Here is a 19,129-nt window from a genome sequence, read left to right on the forward strand (position 1 = left end):
CTGATGTGTCTAATTGGAAGAGACTGAATAAAGAAGTACATATGAGAATCCAGGTTTACAAACCAAAGTTTAAATGAGATTTGCAAAATGTAAAACAATGTCACTTCTCATTTTCTGGGGGAAACACTATTTTTCATTTAAAATGGTAAATATATGTTAAAATATAATGGGTTTGTTATTTCAATAAATGCATTTCTCAGACTAAATTTCTAAAATGATAAATATCCCAAAGATATATGATATATATATGTACGATATCAGCCACAGATACAAAAGCTCTCTGTAGTCCTGAGAACAGCTGTCCCAGAGAAACTCTTGTACAATACAGACATGTTTGAGAAAGTTTACTGCAGTGTTTGTCAGCAACAACTGAGAAGCAACTTGAATGTTCATCAACTGGGGAGCCAGATACATAAAACATGGTTTATTCAAAATGACAGCACACTACCCAGCATTAGAATGAGATCTTAATATTAACAATGTCTGAGGGGAAAAACCCCACAAATATGTACAATATACCACGTACGGATATCAGAATACAGATTATATATTACTTATGTACCACAGAGTGATACTAAATTCATTTTGATTGCCTCTGTGGGAGGAAAGGACTTTAACTTGTAGTATTTTAAGTTTAAATTAAAAACACTTATAACAGTAACAACTGTCCATTCTTGTTATATCATCTCTGCACTTTTTTATATTTTAATTAAGTCTTTTTTTAAAAAAAGATTTTATTTTAGAGAGAGCCTGCACAGGTGCCTGCGCTAGTGGGGGGAGGAGCACAGGGAAAGGGAGAATTTCAAGCAGACTCCATGTTGAGCTTTGAGCCCAATGTGCTTGATTTCAGGACCCTGAGCCAAAATCAAGAGTCTGGTGCTTATCCGACTGAGCCACCCAGCTGCCCCAATTAAGTCTTAAAATCACAGATGATGCTCCCCTCCCAAAATTATGGGAAGATACAGTCTTTCTTGGGATTAGAGAGATTGGTTAAAGGCTAAAAATGAAATCAATGTATTAAAAAATCCAATCTATAACTTTTATTCATTAAACAAGCTTACAAAATATCAAACTCTTCACATTGAGGAGTATATAAACACAGCAGAAAACAATTAAGTATTAGCTATAATTGGTCACTCATTTTTTACAACATTTTTTAACAACACTTAACAAACTGCCTCACCATAAAAGTCCTCTGTTTAATGGGTGTCTTTAATAACTTCATTCTTTTTATCTTCCTTCCTGTATCAGAAATACGGACCTCTTTTACCTGTGCTGATCTGTACCGTTCCTTTTATCCACAACTGTGTTCTAAGCAAGCCCTCTTATTTTTAAACTGTACTACTCTACACTTTCCCTCCCCCAACATACTCAAACTTCTACTCCCATCTGAGAACAGGGCTTCAACATTACTTATTAAGCTAAGATCACATATATGCTATATAAACATACAAATGGCCTAGCATTAGTGCCTACTACACTGTTAACTGTACTTCTTTCCCTTCATTCTTGAAGCAACTTTGTCCTTAAATCCCTCAGAACCAAACTTCTAAAAAAGACTTCATTAGTGATCTTTATTTCCTTACCTCCTTTAACACCATTCAACCTTACTTCAGATCCCATTACTCTCAAATTTTAGTAGCTTTTTAAAGTCTTTTCTTTTTACATTTTTTGTTAATTCTTTTTATCAATATATAATGTATTATTTGCCCCAGGGGTACAGGTCGCTTTTTTCCCCTAAGTCTTAACTTCTAACCACTCCCCTGGTATTATACAAAATATTATCTTTAGGCAACAATTAAGATGAGGAGATGTGCATTCAAATCCCAGCTCTACCATTAGCTAACAATATGCCCCTGGGCCAATTATTATTTAACTTCTTTGAAAATCAGTTACCTCATCTATAAGTGGATGTCTATGCAAGGTTGTGAGACTATCAGATATGTATTTATAAAATGCCTGATACACCAGAGATGCTTAGTAAATATTAATTCCTTTTCTCACCCTGGCACCCCCCTCCTCAATTTTCTCCAGGGTACATCTGAAAGTGACTCCCAGATGTCTTCCTCAATTTCATGGTTGCTTCCGAATTTGAGTCCTACATGCCCAACTAACTGCTTGCCAAAAATTTCCACATGACTTTTCCACTCAATCTCAAACTCAACCTGTTCAAAACCCAAACATATTTCCTCTTCCACTAAATATGCTTTTGATGACTGCTTGACTTGTGTAAGTAGCATCACCACTTTCCCAGCGCCCAAAATGTGGGGGTAAAAGGTGCTTATAACCCTTTCAGATGGCAGGTGCATGGACTCCTCTGGTCCATATCCTTCCCCTCCTCTCCCTGCCACGACAGATGTGCCAAGTTCAGATTTTACTCAACTCTACCCCCGTCCTCAAAATGCCCATCTCCCTCAAATCTCTGCCTTCTACAATATATATACAAATCAAGCAGTTTTCTTAATTATATCACCTCACTACTTAAAATCTTCAGCTTACCAAGAGCCTAAAAGTGGAACTTAAACACATTAGACAGACATGAAACTTGTCAGGCCCCAAATTACTTAACCATCTTTACTTTCCAGTAGCACTGGAATCAAACTACTATTCACTCCTCAGCACTGCTGCCCTTCAATCACTACTTTCTACACCTTCTGGAGTCCTAAAACTGACTCCACCTTCTCTTCCCAAGTCTTTGCTGATCCCACCATAGTCAACCTTTTTAAGGGCCCCAAAGGAAGCTATTCTATCACATGTTAAAACTATTTGCATAAGTCTTGTGTCCTCTATTCCATCAGGCTCCTAAGAGACAGAGATCCTTGGTAGCCCCACAGTATTCAGGACACAGCTTTGAGGCTGAGCACGTACTTAAAAGTTTATAAAACTAAGTTAAGACTTGGGAGATTTGAGGTTACAGGAGAACTAACCAATAACGTTTCATGAGTGGGGAGAAATAACTGAGAAGTATTGCAAGTCAAACAGCACAAGAGGATGAATTTTAATTTCTCCAGAAAGTTTCTTCAGAAGAAAGTTAGAACTGGCAACACTCACCTAACATAACGTAATTTGGAGTTCATAAAGAGTAGGAATGGAAATAAAAATTTGAGCAGAAACGTGAAAACTGACAGGAAAATTCTCATCTTGTACATTTTAAAAAGGTTAAAACACCATTTTCCTTTTTTGAGAAGTCACTGCCACACCTTATTTTGGTTTTTCAGAGTAAAAACTCCTGCTCACACTTTTCCAGAGCATAAGATATTTTGCTTAATGTCAACTTCCACTTTGTTTAACTCAGAATCAAATACTTCCGATCTAAAGAATACTCTAAAAATCCCCCTCTTCGTTCATCTTGGAAAAGAAATGTATGTATAATCTTTAAAAAACTGCTGTACCATTTGTAAAATTCTCATGCATTCAACCATTATTTGCCTCCTATGTTGAGGGGAGGAGGAAAGAACAAAGCTCCCTGCCCTCATAGAGCCAACATTCCAGTGAATTTTGCCTTCAGGAAACCAAGTCAACTTCCAAACCTGAAATCTTTGGAGCATTAGCACAAATTCTCTAGCCATCAAACATTAGCAAATATGATCTCGTTATTCTGAGAATCATCCCACTGTCCAACGCCAGTCGCTATTCCAATTAAGACATTTTATGCACTCATCGGTTGAAGACAAATCATTTCTAGGATAATGTGTAAGGCAATAAAAGATCCTACATGCAGTGATACTGGAGGATCCCATATTACCGCTATTACGGCACTGCAAATCTAAAGGAAAATTATCGCACGTTAATTCTGTTACAAGTGAAATTACAAAATCTTACTGTGAGATACAAGTTTTTAACGCCGTATCAAGACGTCTAGAGCTACAGAACTACATCTGACTTTTTCAATGTTGGGTTTATCTCGAGTGTTTGGAAAAGGAAAATAATCCAATTCAACACATGACAACAGTTTCCATTCCGTACCTGCATTTTAAATGGTCAAGTCCCCTCCACCCAAGTCATTCTGAAGAAGACGTGTAAACTCTATGCTCCAAAAAGAGCACCTGGAATGACTTGAGATAAAACTATAGCGCTTTAGGGCGGCAGGCAGCTTTGTCCCCGGTTTTGGGAGGTTTTCACATGTAAATGTTCCTCTAGAAGGGAGCCGCGGATTAACTACCGCGGAAGAAGTGCGAGGGTGGGGGGGGACTGGAGGCCAAAGCCGACTTTCTACCGGACCGAGGCGGACCAAGTACTCCTCTCCCATTCAACTTTTTAGGTGTCACGCTGGGGCCACGGAGTCCATTAAGAGGATTGCGTTCATGACTGGAAGTGATAAAGAGCCACCCCTCTTCATTTGGGAACCCCATTTCCTAAGTGTGTGCATCCCGGGAGAAGAGGATGAACACCCTCTCCAACTCCTCCTCCCCGACCCGGGATCAGAGTCCAGCCGCCGCCGAGACTCGGCCTGAGCAACAGGAGAGCCGAGGCCGCCGCTCCGCCAGCCCAGCGACCGGCAGATGCTCCCGCTCCCCCGCCCCCAACCCCACACGCCCGCCCGCGCTTCTTTCTTAGCCCCTTGCTGGCTCCCGGCACTGCGAAGCCAGTAACGGGGCTGGGAGCAGACAGCGAGAGAGCCTGGACCTGAAAGAGGGCGAAGTTAGAGGTACCAGCGCCGAAGCGGGCTGGGGGAGGCCGGAAGGGGCGAGGGGAGCAGCCCGAGGTCGCCGCCCGGGGGTGGGCGATGGGGGAGGGGTATAGGGTCGGTTCCCGTGGCCGCCGCGACCTCTCCCGGACCACAGGCCGCTCCGCGCAGGCCCCGCCGCCCCGGAACCCGGGCAGGAAGCGTCCCCACCCCGACCAAAGCTTTAAATCTCCGGCGGCGGGAGAAACGGAGCCCCGGCTCCCGCGGCAGGCCCGGCACCCCCCAGCCCGGAGCACTCCTCACCTCCTGGTTGAAGGCGTTGACGGCGTCCATGTTCGCGCTGCGGCGGCGGCTGCTCCGGGCCCGCCGGTCACATAGACCTCGCGCCGCGGCGGAGCGGGGCCGGGGAACCGGCAGGGCCTGAGGGGAGGTGGGAAGCGACGAGCGGCGGAGCTAGAGGCCGGGCAGGAAGAGGCTGCGGCCGAGGCGGCGGGGCGGGCGGCAGAGGCGGAGGGTGGCGGGCCCCCTCTCAGTCCCGTTCGGAGGATGAGGAAAAGGAGGCGGCGGCGGCGCTGGGCTCCAACATGTCCGTTTGGCGGTGGCGGCTGCGCTCTGCGTCTCGCTGACACGGCCCCCCGCGCCCTCACGCACTAGCCCACACTGGCCCGACCGGCGAGCGGGCGGGCCTCTCTCTCCCTCTCGCCAGCGGGATGGCGGCAGCGGCCCGAGTCCACGCCGCGCGGGGCACCCTGGGACGGCTCGGGCCTCCCAGCGCTTCCTGTGCCCGGCTCCCGCCCCGCCCCGCCCCGCCTCAGGCGTGCTGGCCCCGCCCCCGTCCCGCCCCCGTCCCGCGCGCCGCGCGCCCGACTGCTGGCGCGTGACGCCGGGACGCCCGGCGCTTTCCCGCCGGCAGTGGCGGCTGGCCCGGGAGACAGCGGGGCAGTGAGGCTGGGCCCCGGCGAGAGCTCTGGGGAGCGCGGGGCCGCGGAGTCGGGAGGCTGGCACAGAAAGGGCCCGCGCACACGCGCGCCCCTGCCCGACGCGGCGTTCCCCGGTGCGTTTTTGTGCGATTCTGCCCAAGCAGGCCCTGCACCCGGCCCGGGCGGGAGGGCGGGCACGGACCCACTTGCTCTCCGCTGCCTGGAACAAAGGGCGCAGGGTTTAACCTCAGCCCGCTGAGCGTGCATTTGCTGGCGCCCGTGCAGCCTCTGCCTGTGCAGCCCTGCCTGCTCTAACTTCGAGAGTGAAGCCCTGAGAAGGACGTGCAGGCAGTGGGTACTCGAAGGAACCCCCGTGAAGCCCTCTGTCGCGGGATTCGCTAACCCTTGCTGCAGATTCCCCCAAACGTTTCCTTTTTGGTGGAAGCACTTTGCCCCGGTTCACGTGCCTCCAGTACCAACTGTGTGCTGGCTGGCGACTCTGCTAGGTTCTGGGGATATGGAAGTAAAAGGCAATCTTTCTGCCGGCAGACCGCTCAGTTTAGTGGGGAGGAAAGATAAATGAGCAGATAAGACCTAACGCATGATAAATGTTAAGGACGGAGACCCAGGGGAACAAAGAAGAAAGATACCCATCCGACTAGACGTCCAGGAAGGCTTCTCAGAGGAAGTGGCACCCAGGGTAAATCTGGAAGCAGCAGCAGCTGTTGGAGAAGAAGCTGTGGAGTGATTGAGCCTGATGAGTACTTTGCCATCCCGTTCCCCTGAGGAGGACCCGTGGAACTTAGGGGCTGGGGTGGACTCAGAGGGAGTGACTGAGACTAGGTCCTGAAGATTCTCTGTAGGCTTACAAGGAGTTTGGATTTTGTCCCTGAGGCAGTGGGGAGGCAGACAGGTTTTAAGGGGAGGGTGGTGTCATGCCATGTGCTCTTTCAGAACGAAGGTGTAGCAGCAAGAGTGAGGTCAGGGAAAGCATGACTCTAAGCCCCAGGGGATACCGGGGACTTAAGGCAACAGAGTGGAGCAGGAAAGACAAGGTCAGATTTTTAGCAAGTAGAATGAACTGCCTGGGACAGAATGACAGATTGAGGAACAGGGAGTTGTCAAGGAGCCTGCTCAAGGTTCTGGTTGGATGAGAGCTGTGTGTGGTGGATTTGTAAGTCAATTTGGGGACTATGGGGAGGAAGGAATGGGTTTGAGTGAAGGTAGAATGATGGTAAACACTTGTAGATTCTTTACCGTGTGCTGGAGTCTATGCAATACACAATTCCGTGTTATTTAATCTCTGTAACAGGCTTCTGTTTGAGGTGGCTATCAGTAATGCCTTGTTTCATAGTTGAGGAAGTGAGGCCCGATTCTATTAACATGCCCAGAGCCACATGATTTCCTTCTGGGGCTGGTGGAGTTGGAGGTGCCCCTGGGGCACATCAGTGAAGATGTCTAGGAGGCAGTTGGGTAAACACCTGTGGAGCCTGGAGAGCTGGCTGAGAGCAAGCGGAGACCTGGGAGTCATTAGGGCACAGCCAGGGGTGGGAGGATCTAAAATAGGGAAAGCAGGCGGGGAACAGAGGTCTGGAAGGGGGAAGAAGCTGGGAGAAGAAGCTGAGAAAGAAGAGACCAGGAGACCAGGTCAGCCCTGCCTCGTGCTGAAGATAGCAGGTGGCAAGACACGGACTGGAAAGTACCTGACAGCATCTAGGATCCCAGGAGGGAACGCTGGCAGGAGTGGGTGTGGACAGAAGCCAGACTGACGTGCATCCAAGAGGGGAAGGCAAAAGGAGATATTTCACGGACACTTGGCTGTGAAGGCAGGTTGTGACGGCATCAAGAGAAAGCTGCAGGATGAAGGAAGGGTAGGCCTGTGTCTTTTATTTTTTTTATTTACTTTTTAATAGTTTTTTTATTATGTTCATCACCATACAGTACATCATTCGTTTCTGATGTCATGTTCCATGATTCGTTGTTTGCATATAACACCCAGTGCTCCATGCAATCCCTGCGCTCTTTAATGCCCATCACTGGCCTCACCCATCCCCCCACCTGCTCCCCCTCTGAAACCATCACTTGGTTTCCCTGAGTCCATAGTCGTCCATGGTTTGTCTCCCCCTCTGATTTTCCCCACTTCATTTTCCCCTTCCTTCTCCTAATGTCCTCCATGCTATTCCTTATGTTCTACAAATAAGTGAAACCATATGATAATTGTCTGTCTCTGTTTGACTTATTTCACTTAGCATAATCCCCTCCAGTTCCATACACATTGATGCAAATGGTGGGTATCCATCCTTTCTGATGGCTGAGTAATATTCCATTGCATATATGGATCACATCTTTATCCATTCGGCTGCTGAAGTGCATCTCACCTCCTTTCATAGTTTGACTATTGTGGCCATTGCTGCTATGAACATTGGGGTACAGATGGCCCTTCTTTTCACTACATCTGTATCTTTGGGGCAAATACCGATAGTGCAATTGCTGGGTTATAGCGTAGCTCTATTTTTAATTTTTTGAGGAACCTCTGCACTGTTTTCCAAAGTGGCTGTACCACCTTGCATTCCCACCGACAGTGTATGAGGGTTCCCCTTTCTCCACAGCCTCTCCAACACTTGTTTCTTTCCTTGTCGATTTTTGCCTGTGTCTTTTAAAATGAGAGAAACGTAGTCTTAATTATTTGCTGCAGGAACAAACAAAATTGATCCCAAATATTCTTTTTTGACAGAGATCACAAGTAGGCAGAGAGGCAGGCAGAGAGAGAGAGGGAAGCAGACTCCTGGCTGAGCAGAGAGCCCGATGCAGAGCTCAGTCTCAGGAGCCTGAGATCATGACCTGAACTGGACCGAGGCAGAGGCTTAATCCACTAAGCCACCCAGGCACCCTGATCCCAAATATTCTTTTCAGGCCCACCCATTATCTACTTCATATTACTACCTGTTTCTCTCTCATTTGAGCTACTATTACCATTTCTTTAAACCCATTTTGCTTCCATAAGAGTTGTCATCTGTAGGACTATCAACATTGCATTAGAAGATGAAGTTCTTGGGGCACTTGGTGGCTCAGTTGGTTAAGCGTCTGCCTTCGGGCTCAGTTCATGATCCCAGCCAGGGTCCTGGTGTGGGGCTCCCTGCTCAGCGGGAAACCAGCTTCTCCCTTTCCCTCTGCAGCTTCCTCTGCTTGTGCCCTCTCTGTCTCTCTGTGTGTATGTGTGTGTCAAATAAATAAATAAAATCTTTAAAAAAGTTGTTTTGGGATCCAATGCATTGTGGCGATTGGGCCCTAGAATGACTGTTGGATTGAGGGCCTGACGGAGAACATTTTCTGTGCACCATCCTACTGAGATCTGAATGCATAAGGGGGAAGATTTGGTTTCTATGATTCTCGTGCTTGAGGTAAAGAATTTAGATTTAGGGGCGCCTGGGGGGCTCAGGTCATGATCCCAGGGTCCTGGGATCGAGCCCCGCATCGGGCTCTCTGCTCAGCTGGGAGCCTGCCTCCTCCTCTCTCTCTCTCTCTGCCTCCCTCTCTGCCTGCTTGTGATCTGTCAAATAAATAAATAAAAATCTTAAAAAAAAAAAAAGAATCTAGATTTAGAAGGTTCATTGCTGGATGGGGTTGTTCATGTTTACGTTGCTTATGTTCGGGAAGTCTTTTAAACAAGTTGTTTGGGGAAATTGCATTATCAGCGAGATCGTGGGTGCCTTGGCGGTATTTTCTCCCATTTTTCTCTTTGGAAGATGGCAACTCCTCTCTCTGCTTGGGGACACGTGGCAGCCATTCTTACAGCTGTGAGTGGATTTCTTTCTTGATCTGCTCAGGCAGACAAGTCAAATCTTCCAACAGGAAATTGTTGGCAAATGACGAAAACTCAGGAGGGCTATCCTGTGTGAGCAGACCTTGATACAGTAGGAATGCAGCCTATGAAGAAGATGGCTGGAGGATGATACGTGCATGCAACAGATCAAACTCAGCAAGACAATTTGATCGACTTGCAAACTTGCCTTGTCTCAGAGAATATAGATTTAAGCGGATTCATGTGTTCTTAATGTGGGTGTGAAAATAATTCTGAAAAGCCATTCCAAACAAACTCGTATTTTTTAAAGAGCAGGTGAAATCAATATTCAGAGGAAGGGAAAGATGGCATTCAGGAAGTAATAATTCTGGTTAATTCTGTGTCCTTCACATGTCAACTTGTTCTTCTCTTGAAAGGAATGCTGGCCACAGTCCATAGGTATAGAGAATACAGAAAGCATCTCCTGAAGAGCCTAGGAAAACATTTACAGATAAGAATTCAAGAGCGGCGGCTGGGTGTCTCAGTGGGTTAAGCCTCTGTCTTTGGCTCAGTTCTTGAGTCCCAGGGTCCTGGGATCAAGCTCTGCATCGGGCTCCCTGCTCAGTGGAGAGCTGGCTTCTCCCTCTGCTTGCTGCTCCCGCTGCTTGAGCTTTCTCTGTCTCTCTCTATTTCAAATGAATAAATAAAATCTTTAAAAAAAAAAAAAAAGAATTCAAGAGAAAATAGGTTCTTTCTAATGCTTTATTCCATATGCTATCTGGAGCGAGTATAAATTAATTACATTGTAAGAGACTTTTCTTCTTGGTCTGCTTCTCTTCTCTGGCTAGCCTCCTCCTCTTCCTGAGATTTCATCTGATACCTATGCAATCCCTCTCCCTCCCCACATAGGGACTGGAAATCTCTCAGTTTATGGCTGCATTTCCTGTTGGAAAATTCCACATGATGTCCCCCTCTGTCCCTAAGGTACCCACCTGATTCCTTTTCATGTCAATCTCTGTTCTCCATGCCTGTAGGATGCCAAATTAGTGGAATAGATTATGAGGAAAACAGGAACTAGAAGGAGGAAGAGCTTAGTAGCGGTTGGGACAATGGGATTTTAGGGAATCTTCATTTCCTTCTTAATTTTTCAGCATTTTTTAGACTCCCAACAGAAGGCATGTATTACTTTTGTAATCAGAAGGAGTGAGCTCCTTTAAAAAGGAACTACAGAAGAGTGTGCAGCAAACCTATAATGTTTGGACTGACAATCTTAGCTATGATAGTAAACATAGCATAAGAGTAATCTATTAATCAGGGTTTTCTAGAGAAACAGAACTATTAGACTAAACACACACACACAGAATATATATATATATATATATATTCTAATGTGTCTAAATTTAATATAATTTAGGATTATATATATATAATTTTTATCTTTAATAATATATAACTATAATAATTATGTATACTTATATAATTATAATATATAATTTATAATAATATATTCTAATTCTCATGTTCTATGTGCTTTCTGTATATTGGGATTATATATATATTTAAAATATTTATATATTCTAATCTCTGTCTCTGTCTCTCTCTCTCTCTATATATATATACCCTTTGTGTGTGTGTGTGTGTGTGTGTGTGTGTGTGTGTGTGTGTGTGTATAGAATCTGCCATCTGCAAGCTGGAGAATCAAGAAAGCTTGCAGCCCCGGACCAAGGCCTGAAAACCAGGGAAGCCAGTGGTATAAATTACAATCCAAGGGCAGGAGAAAATGAGCTGAGGTGTCCAAGCTCCAGCAATAAGGCAGGAGCAAAGGAGCTAATTGCTCCTTTTTGCACCTTCTGTTCTAGTCAGGCCATCAACAGATCTGGAAGATGCCCGCCCGTATTGGAGAGGGCAATCCATCCACTCTACCAATTCCATCAGTCCAAACGCTGATCTCCTCCAGGAACACCTTCACAGGCACACCCAGAAGTAACATTTAACATGGGCATTCTGTGTCAAGGCAAGTTGACACATAAAATCAACCATCACAAGTAACTGATAAAGGAAGACAGTTTTTTTTTTCTTTGTTATTTCCTATCTGACTTAAGATTGTTATCTAAGATATCTTTTCCAAAATTGAAAGTTATGAAAATCAAGTCTTGGCTGAAGTGAAATGAACCACCCCAGTCTAACATTTGCCCATGCATTTCATTCATTCATTCATGAAATAATGGTGTTTAGGAGACCATGGTAAACAAAAGCAGAAGTTCATTTCTCCTGGAACTACTCCCCCAGAGTCTAACACCTGGCCCTGAGGTTGAGTGTTTTTACATATGCATATTGGTCATTTGTTCACAATCATGTCTTGTGAAAATAAAGACAGTTTATTTATATTTCCCAACCACTGTCTATGTCTTTTATGTGTTTTTCTTGCCTGCACTCACCAGTCCTCCAGCAAAATGTTGAATAAAAGTAGTGAGAGTATCTTGTCTCTGATCTCAGAGGCAAACATTCTTTCCCCATTACCTAGGTCATTGTCTATAGGTTTTCCATAGATGCCCTATAACAGGTGGAGGAAGTTCCCTTCTATTAGTTTCTTGAGAGGTTGTTTCATTTTGTTTTTATTTTATTTTTTTTTTAATTTTAAAAGATTTATTTGTTTTAGAGAGAGCACACAAGCAGTGGGAAGAGCAGAGGGAGAGAGAAAGAATCCTTGAGCAGGGATGCCTGGGTGGCTCAGTGGGTTGGGCCTATGCCTCCGGATCAGGTCATGATCTCGGGGTCCTGGAATTGAGCCCCGCAGTGGGCTCTCTGCTCAGTGGTGAGCCTGCTTCCCCCACCCTTTCTGCCTGCCTCTCTGCCTACTTGTGATCTCTGTCTGTCAAATAAATAAATAAAATCTTAAAAAAAAAAAAAAAAGAATCCTTGAGCAGACTCCCTGCTGAGTGTGGAGCCTGCCCCAGGGGGTTCATCCCAGGACCTTCAGATCATGCCCTGAGCTGAATTCAATTTGTAGAGATTCTGTCAAGAATATTTCCTTCTACGTTTATGAGTGATACTGGTCTGTAGTTTCCCTTGTACTGGTTCTGATGTCTGAGGATCCTGTCTTCATCAAATGAGTTGAGAGCAGTTTCCTTCTTTCTCCATTTTCTGAGTTTGTGTAGAATCTGTATTATGTCTTCATTAAGATTTTGTTAGAATTCACCAGTGAACCCATCTGGGCCTAATGCTTTCTTTATGAGAAGGTTTTATATTCATAACTTAATTTTTTAAATTGATACAGGGCTCTTCAAATGTTCTTTCTACTTGTTGGGTCAGTTTTGATAATTAGTATCTTTTGAGAAATCTGTCTGCTTAAAGGTTGATAACTTATTGCCATACAGTTTTTTATGCTAGTCTCTTATTGCCCTTTTATTTTTCAATTTTAAAAAAAATTTTAAAAATATTTTATTTATTTATTTGACAGAGAGGGAGAGAACAAGCAGGGGAAGGGACAGAGGGAGAGCAGGCTGATGGAGGGCTTGATCCCAGGGCTGTAGGATCATGACCTGAGCCAAAGGCAGACACTTAACTGACTGAGCCACCCAGGCAACCCTCTTATTGTCCTTTTAATGTCTGTAGTGATGTCTCCTTTTTCATTCCTGATGTTGGTAATTTGTATGTTCTTTTTAAAATTTTCTTATTCAGTGTAGTTAGAAGTTTGTTTTGTTGATCTTTTCAAAGAAACAACTTTTGATTTTATTTTTATTTATTTATTTTTAAGATTTTATTTAGTTATTTGACATACAGAGAGAGATCACAAGTAGGCAGAGAGATAGGTAGAGAGAGAGGGAGAAGTAGGCTCCCTGCTAAGCAGAGAGCCCAATGCGGGACTTGATCCCAGGACCCTGAGATCATAACCTGAACCCAAGGCAGAGGCTTAACCCACTGAGCCACCCAGGCTCCCCCAACTTTTGATTTTATTTATTTTTTTTTAATTTTAAAGATTTTATTTATTTGACAGACAGAGATCACAAGGAGGCAGAGAGGCAGGGAGAAAAGGGGAGGAAGCAGGCTCCCAGCTGAGCAGAGAGCCTGATGTGGAGCTCGATCCCAAGACCCCGGGATCATGACCTGAGCCGAAGGCAGAGGCTTTAACCCACTGAGCCACCCAGGCGCCCCCAACTTTTGATTTTATTGATTGATCCTACTTCGTGTATGCTTTCTGATTCATTAATTTTCACTATTACCTTATTTATTTTATTCCTTCTGCTTGCTTTGTATTTAATTTACTTTTCTAGTTTCTTAAGTTTGGAGGTCTAGATCACCAATTTGAGGTGTTTTTTCTTTTTTAATTTAAGCATTTTACACCTTAAATTTCCCTCTCAAAACTTAATATGTTGTGCTTTTCATTTCCATTTACTTCGAAATATCTTGCAATTTCCTTTATGATTTCTTCTTTTATCCCACATTTATTTAGAAATGTATTATTTAAAAAATAACTTTAAGTCTAAAAAGTATTTTAAATATCTTTAAAAAAATCTTTCTGTTATTCATTTATAATTTTATTCCACTGTATCCATAGATCAGACTTTGTGTGATTGCAATCCTTTTGACTTTTTTGAGACTTGTCTTATTCCTCAGCCTATGGTCTATCTGGATGATTGTTCCATGTACACTTAAAAATAATGTTTATTCTGCTGTTGTTGGATGGAGTGTTCTGTTAATGTCATTTGGGTCTGGGTGGTTGCTAGTATTGTTTAAGTATTTATCTCTTCATTTTCTGTTTACTTATTCTTGGTCACTGAGAGAGGAGATTTGGTATCTTTTCCTGTGATTATGGATTTGTCTATTTCTCTTTTCTTTTTCAAAAATGTATTTTATCTTTATTTATTTATTTATTTACTTATTTTGAGAGAGAGAGAGTACATGAGTAAGCACCAGTGCAGTGGGGGCAGGGGCAGAGGCAGAGGGAGAGAGAGAATCTTAAGCAGGCTCCATGGCCAAGGCAGAGCCTGACATGGGGCTCAATGTCAAGACCCTGAGATCATGACCTGAGCCTAAATCAAGAGTTGGTCACTCATCCAACTGAGCCACCCTGGTGCCCCTTCTATTTCTCTTTTCAGTTCTGTCAGTAGTTTCTGGATCTTTGAAACAGAAAGATCTGTGTTTGGATGTGTTTTGGATCTTTGTTATTCAGTTAGTGCAAATTTAGGGTTATTATTTTCCCTTGATGAATTGACCTGTTTCCTTAGGAAAATTTCCTTTTTTGTCTGGTAATAGACCTTACCCTGAAATCTGTTTCATCTGATATTGATATAACCTCTCTGGTCTTAGGATTTGTATTTGCATGACATATATTTTCCATCCTTTTACTTTTTTTTTTAAGGTTTTATTTATTATTTGACAGACAGAGATCACAAGTAGGCAGAGAGGCAAGCAGAGGGAAAGGGGGGAAGCAGGCTCCCTGCTGAGCAGAGAGCCTGAGGGAAGAGGAGCTCAATCCCAGGACCCTGAGATCATGACCTGAGCAGAGGCCTAACCCTCTGAGCCACCCAGGAGCCCCCCCCCGCTTTTTACTTTTAACCTGTGTCCTCTCCCATCCTTGTGCTTACTGTTTTATATTTTACTTCTACATATGTTACATAAACCCACAATATATTGTGGTTTATATTAGTATATTAGTATTATTACTGTTCTTGTTTTGTTTCCCGTATGTTTTCCAGTTTTCTGTTTTTGTTTGTTTGTTTTATGGTGGAAGGGTAATCCTGGACCTTGTTACTACCTCATGATTAGAAGTTTCTAGAAGTTTTCAATTTTTATGGAGTGAAATTTGTTAATTTTTTCTTTTGTGGTTCTTTGTATTCTGCCTAAGAAACTTTTGCCTGCCTTGAAATCATGAAGATATCCTTCATGTTTCCTTTTGGAAGATTTATTTGAAGTTTTAGTGCTCATATTGAGTCTATGGTCCATTTTAAATTAATGTGTAAGATAGGGTTCAAATTTCATTTTTTTAAAAAGTTCCTTTGTCCCCATTTACTGTAAAGCTTTCTTTCCCCTATTGAGTTGCATTGGCACCTTTGTCAAGAATTAAATGGCTGCATATGTAGGGTTGTATTTCTGAAATCATAATTCTAATCCTTTGATCAATACCACACTTGATTACTAATACTTATACTTAAAGTTTTGAAATCCAGAAGTGTACATCCTCCAATTTATTTATTCAAGTTTATCTTGACTATTCTAGTTCCTTTGCCTTTCCGTATATATTTTAGCTTACACTTGTCAATTTTGGAGAAAAAACAAAATCCGCTGATATTTTAATGGACATATTTGATTCTCAATTAGTCTTCAGGCCCATGAATCTCAGGTGAGCCCACTGTGGAATCCAGCAATCACACTACCTTTCCTCATATAAAGGAAGCTATTCCAGAGTTCTCCTTACTTCTTCTTTTTTTTTTTTTTTAAGATTTTTATTTGTTTATTTGACAGACAGAAATCACAAGTAGGCAGAGAGGCAGGCAGAGAGAGAGGGGGAAGCAGGCTCCCTGCTGAGCAGAGAGCCCGATGCGGGGCTCGATCCCAGGACCCTGGATCATGACCTGAGCCGAAGGTAGAGGCTTTAACCCACTGAGCCACCCAGATGCCCCTCCTTACTTCTTATGGACCAGAACTGAGCTACATGTTCATCCCTAAACAAAGTAAAAGAAGAACGGAATTGTCTTTTTAAAACCAAACCAGGATTTGTTGGCTAAAATATGGGTGCCTTTCCTTCAGTCCAACAGATATTTGCCCACATGTGAGCAAATAAATTGTCAGCAAGGAAGCCTCAAGGGAGAGGAAGGAAGCAAGAGTATGGCTGTTGAGTGGGCAAGACTGACTCCCATGCAATAGATTGACATCCTATGTGTGTGAGTGTGCGTTTATGATTGTATAAGCATGCAGAAAATGTGGACAGGTGGATACCCAGGGGTTGGCACATGCGACATCACAGTGGGGAAGGGGTAGCGTTAAAGCAGGTGAAAGCAGGCGGGGAGACAAGCAAAAATAGGGAAAAAAAAAATAAGTCTTGGGGCCCCTGGGTGGCTCAGTGGGTTAGAGCCTCTGCCTTCGGCTCAGGTCATGATCCCAGGGTCCTGGGATCGAGCCCCGAGTCAGACTCTCTGCTCCGTGGTGAGCCTGCTTCCTCCTCTCTCTCTGCCTGCCTCTCTGCCTACTTGTGATCTCTGTCAAATAAATAAAATCTTAAAAAAAAATTCTTAAAATACATAGATCACATGTATGCATTTATTTAAAATTCTGTACATATGTGACATTTATCAGTTGGGAGATTAGAAAAGGGGACACCAGGGTGACTCAGTCGGTTAAGCATCTGCCCAGAACAGGACCCCAAGAGCTGGTTCTCTAAAGGTTCGTTATTTGCCGAGAGGTCTTGAGTTTCCCTGGAACCGTCGGGTCTTTTATTTGGGTTCTCCTCTCGGCACCTGCCGTGGGCTCTGCTGCAACCCAGTGTGCGGGGGACACTCAGCCCTTACTGGATCCCCCAAATCACAAGTGTTAAACAGCTGAGTGTTGCTTGTCCTGCAGCCGGGAGCAGCCCCGGGCTTTCTCGTTCTCAAAGTTCAGAGTCAGTTGGGTCCCTCTTGGGGTCGGTGGTGCATGTAAATTGATTATGCAGCTCTGGAATCCTGTAGAAGCGCACAAACATTGCGTCTGATTCCTCATGACAGGACATGCAAGGGACAGCAGCCTCCCACTCATTTTGGAGACAGAGAGCCCTACATGCCCTGGGTTGTCGGAAACGCTCTCCCATTTCTGCCCCAAATCCACTGCAACTTGGTGAGACTTACCTTTCCAGCCTTTGAGATGAACTTTCTTACCCAGGCTGCCCGCATGTCTGCTCCCTCAGCTCCTGGAGTCTCTCAGCTTGAGATCCTGTGAGATGACCAACCCAGGGCCCATGGACCAAACCCAGGCAGAGCACTGGACAGGGAGCAAGACTCAGGTAAGACCATAGAGGTGTAACTGTTGGCTTTGCCAGGTAAAGCAAACAGAAAAACAAATAAACAACTTGCTTTTGGTGTTCTTAGTGTTGGACAGAGAAAACATGCCTTTGGCAAACCCACAGGTGCCTACCATGTCCCAGGGGCTTTGTATATTTGCTTTCGTCCACTGAAGGCACCTGGAACAGCAGATGTAACTGGTTAAGTTTATGATGATCCATTGTCATTCTCCAAGACCCGTCTGGTTTTCTTCACCGGCCAAACTAGAGAGTTGAATGGGAATGTGGTAGCAGTCATCACCTCTGGATGTTTCAGTCTTTTAAAGTTTGAAATTCTACAAGATCTGTGCTGTCAGTCGTGATGTGCTGTTTAACATAAGGAGAGCACCATGGGCTCTCATCAGGCCATTCCTACCTTAATGGCCCTTACTTCATTGGGTAGAGAGCTGATGTGGGGATTTGCTCTTCCTTCTGTGTGTCCCTTCTATTTACACTTACACGAACTGAGAACATAAACACAGATCTGGAGGCTCCTTGAGCCTTTTGAAGGTAAACTTAAGTCAAAACTCATTTTACTACCTTTTTCCCTGTAAATTTCCTCTCTGACTGGAGTACAACAGTGGCCTTCTGGGTCTGCGGGAATTAGCATTAGTCATAGACCAGTTTCCATGAATCCTCCAAAGATCTAGGTATTTCCTTTTCGGTGGCACACATCTGTCCTGATTAATGACGGTATCTGTTTTGGAGGAAGATCAGGATGAAGATTTACAATACATATTTGTGATCTTTTTGCTGTATTCTTCAGCAAGAGTTTCTGGTATTTCCTTCATTCAAGATGTTCTGCATCTGTGAATTTATTGAAGCCCAGGATTTGAGAATCTCTGTTGCAGTACTCAGATCATACCTCTCTTCCTCAGACCTGAGTGAGCTCCTTATGATTTTGGTCCTAGAGATTCTGTGGTCAATTAGCCACGGTGGAAGATCCCTGCAAGACAGACCATTCTGATTCTACATGGGCCACTTTTTCCTGATTTTCTAAGGGTGGCTTTGGGTGAAGGGGGGCATTAAGCTTGTCAAGCCTGGGTCACTTTCCCACATCCAAGCTGCAAAAGCACTTGGGGAGTCATAGATCTGTTTTTCAGTTTCAGTTGTGGGAAGTAGAGTCTGCTTTCCACCAGGATTTATAATCTGGGGAAATAAATCCAGATTTTTATCCCAAACATAAGAAGAAGGTTCAGAGCTTGCTCAACCAAGGACAATGACAAATGCTTTCCCTAATCTATTTCACCCCTCTATTATTTAACAACAATGAGGCTTAGAAGATTAATCCCAGCTCCAGATGTACCCCATGCTTTATCCAAGCCAAGTTTAATAATGTAACCTTTCTTGATTTGTTCAGAAACTCAGACCTGAGCCACATAGGACATTCCTCTGACCTCAAAGGCTGGTTTGTATATTGACATCAGACACATTTTGATCTAATCAGATGCACAATGATGGGTTCTGGGGGATTTTGAGGGAAAAGTTTCTCATGCTCCAGAGAGCTAGAAAAGATAGTATTATCTTCTTTATGGGATGCCTGCAACCATATTGATAACCGCCTGAATAGGAAGCTGCCATTGGGTGGTAAGCAGAACCAAGATTGTCCAAGAACAGTTGAACTGAATCTGCTGGATGAAACCAGTCCTGAAGCCCATACTACTCCTGGTCTTGGGGTTTTGAAAGCCAATCCATTTCCTTATTGTTTAAGCCAGTTGAGTTGGGTTTTCTGTTCTCAGTGATTGAAAATACCCAAATTGATCTAGTATAGAATCTTCTACGTTTAT

General features: G+C 44.0%; 1 protein-coding gene and 1 long non-coding RNA gene across 5 annotated transcripts in view; one reads left to right on the forward strand and one right to left on the reverse strand.

Moving 5' to 3' along the window:
- Positions 1 to 5,398, reverse strand: part of SCAF4 (SR-related CTD associated factor 4) — a 67,550-nt gene extending 62,152 nt beyond the window's left edge. For all 3 annotated transcript variants that reach the window (XM_032353733.1, XM_032353735.1, XM_032353732.1), the window contains exon 1: positions 4,931 to 5,398. In XM_032353733.1, coding sequence (XP_032209624.1) covers positions 4,931 to 4,960 — 30 coding nt within the window. In that variant the 5' untranslated portion in view covers positions 4,961 to 5,398. The remainder of the gene's footprint in view (positions 1 to 4,930) is intronic.
- LOC116596451 overlaps positions 4,030 to 19,129 on the forward strand; it is a 28,185-nt gene continuing 13,085 nt past the window's right edge. The window contains exons 1-2 of one of the 2 annotated variants that reach the window (XR_004288119.1): positions 4,030 to 4,648; positions 17,211 to 17,306. This is a non-coding gene — a long non-coding RNA (uncharacterized LOC116596451). Of the gene's footprint in view, positions 4,649 to 5,490; positions 7,419 to 17,210; positions 17,307 to 19,129 lie in introns of those variants that run through there. The other variant, XR_004288118.1, reaches the window with a different exon arrangement.

This window comes from Mustela erminea, chromosome 1 (assembly GCF_009829155.1).
Source record: "Mustela erminea isolate mMusErm1 chromosome 1, mMusErm1.Pri, whole genome shotgun sequence".
NCBI lineage: Eukaryota > Metazoa > Chordata > Mammalia > Carnivora > Mustelidae > Mustela > Mustela erminea.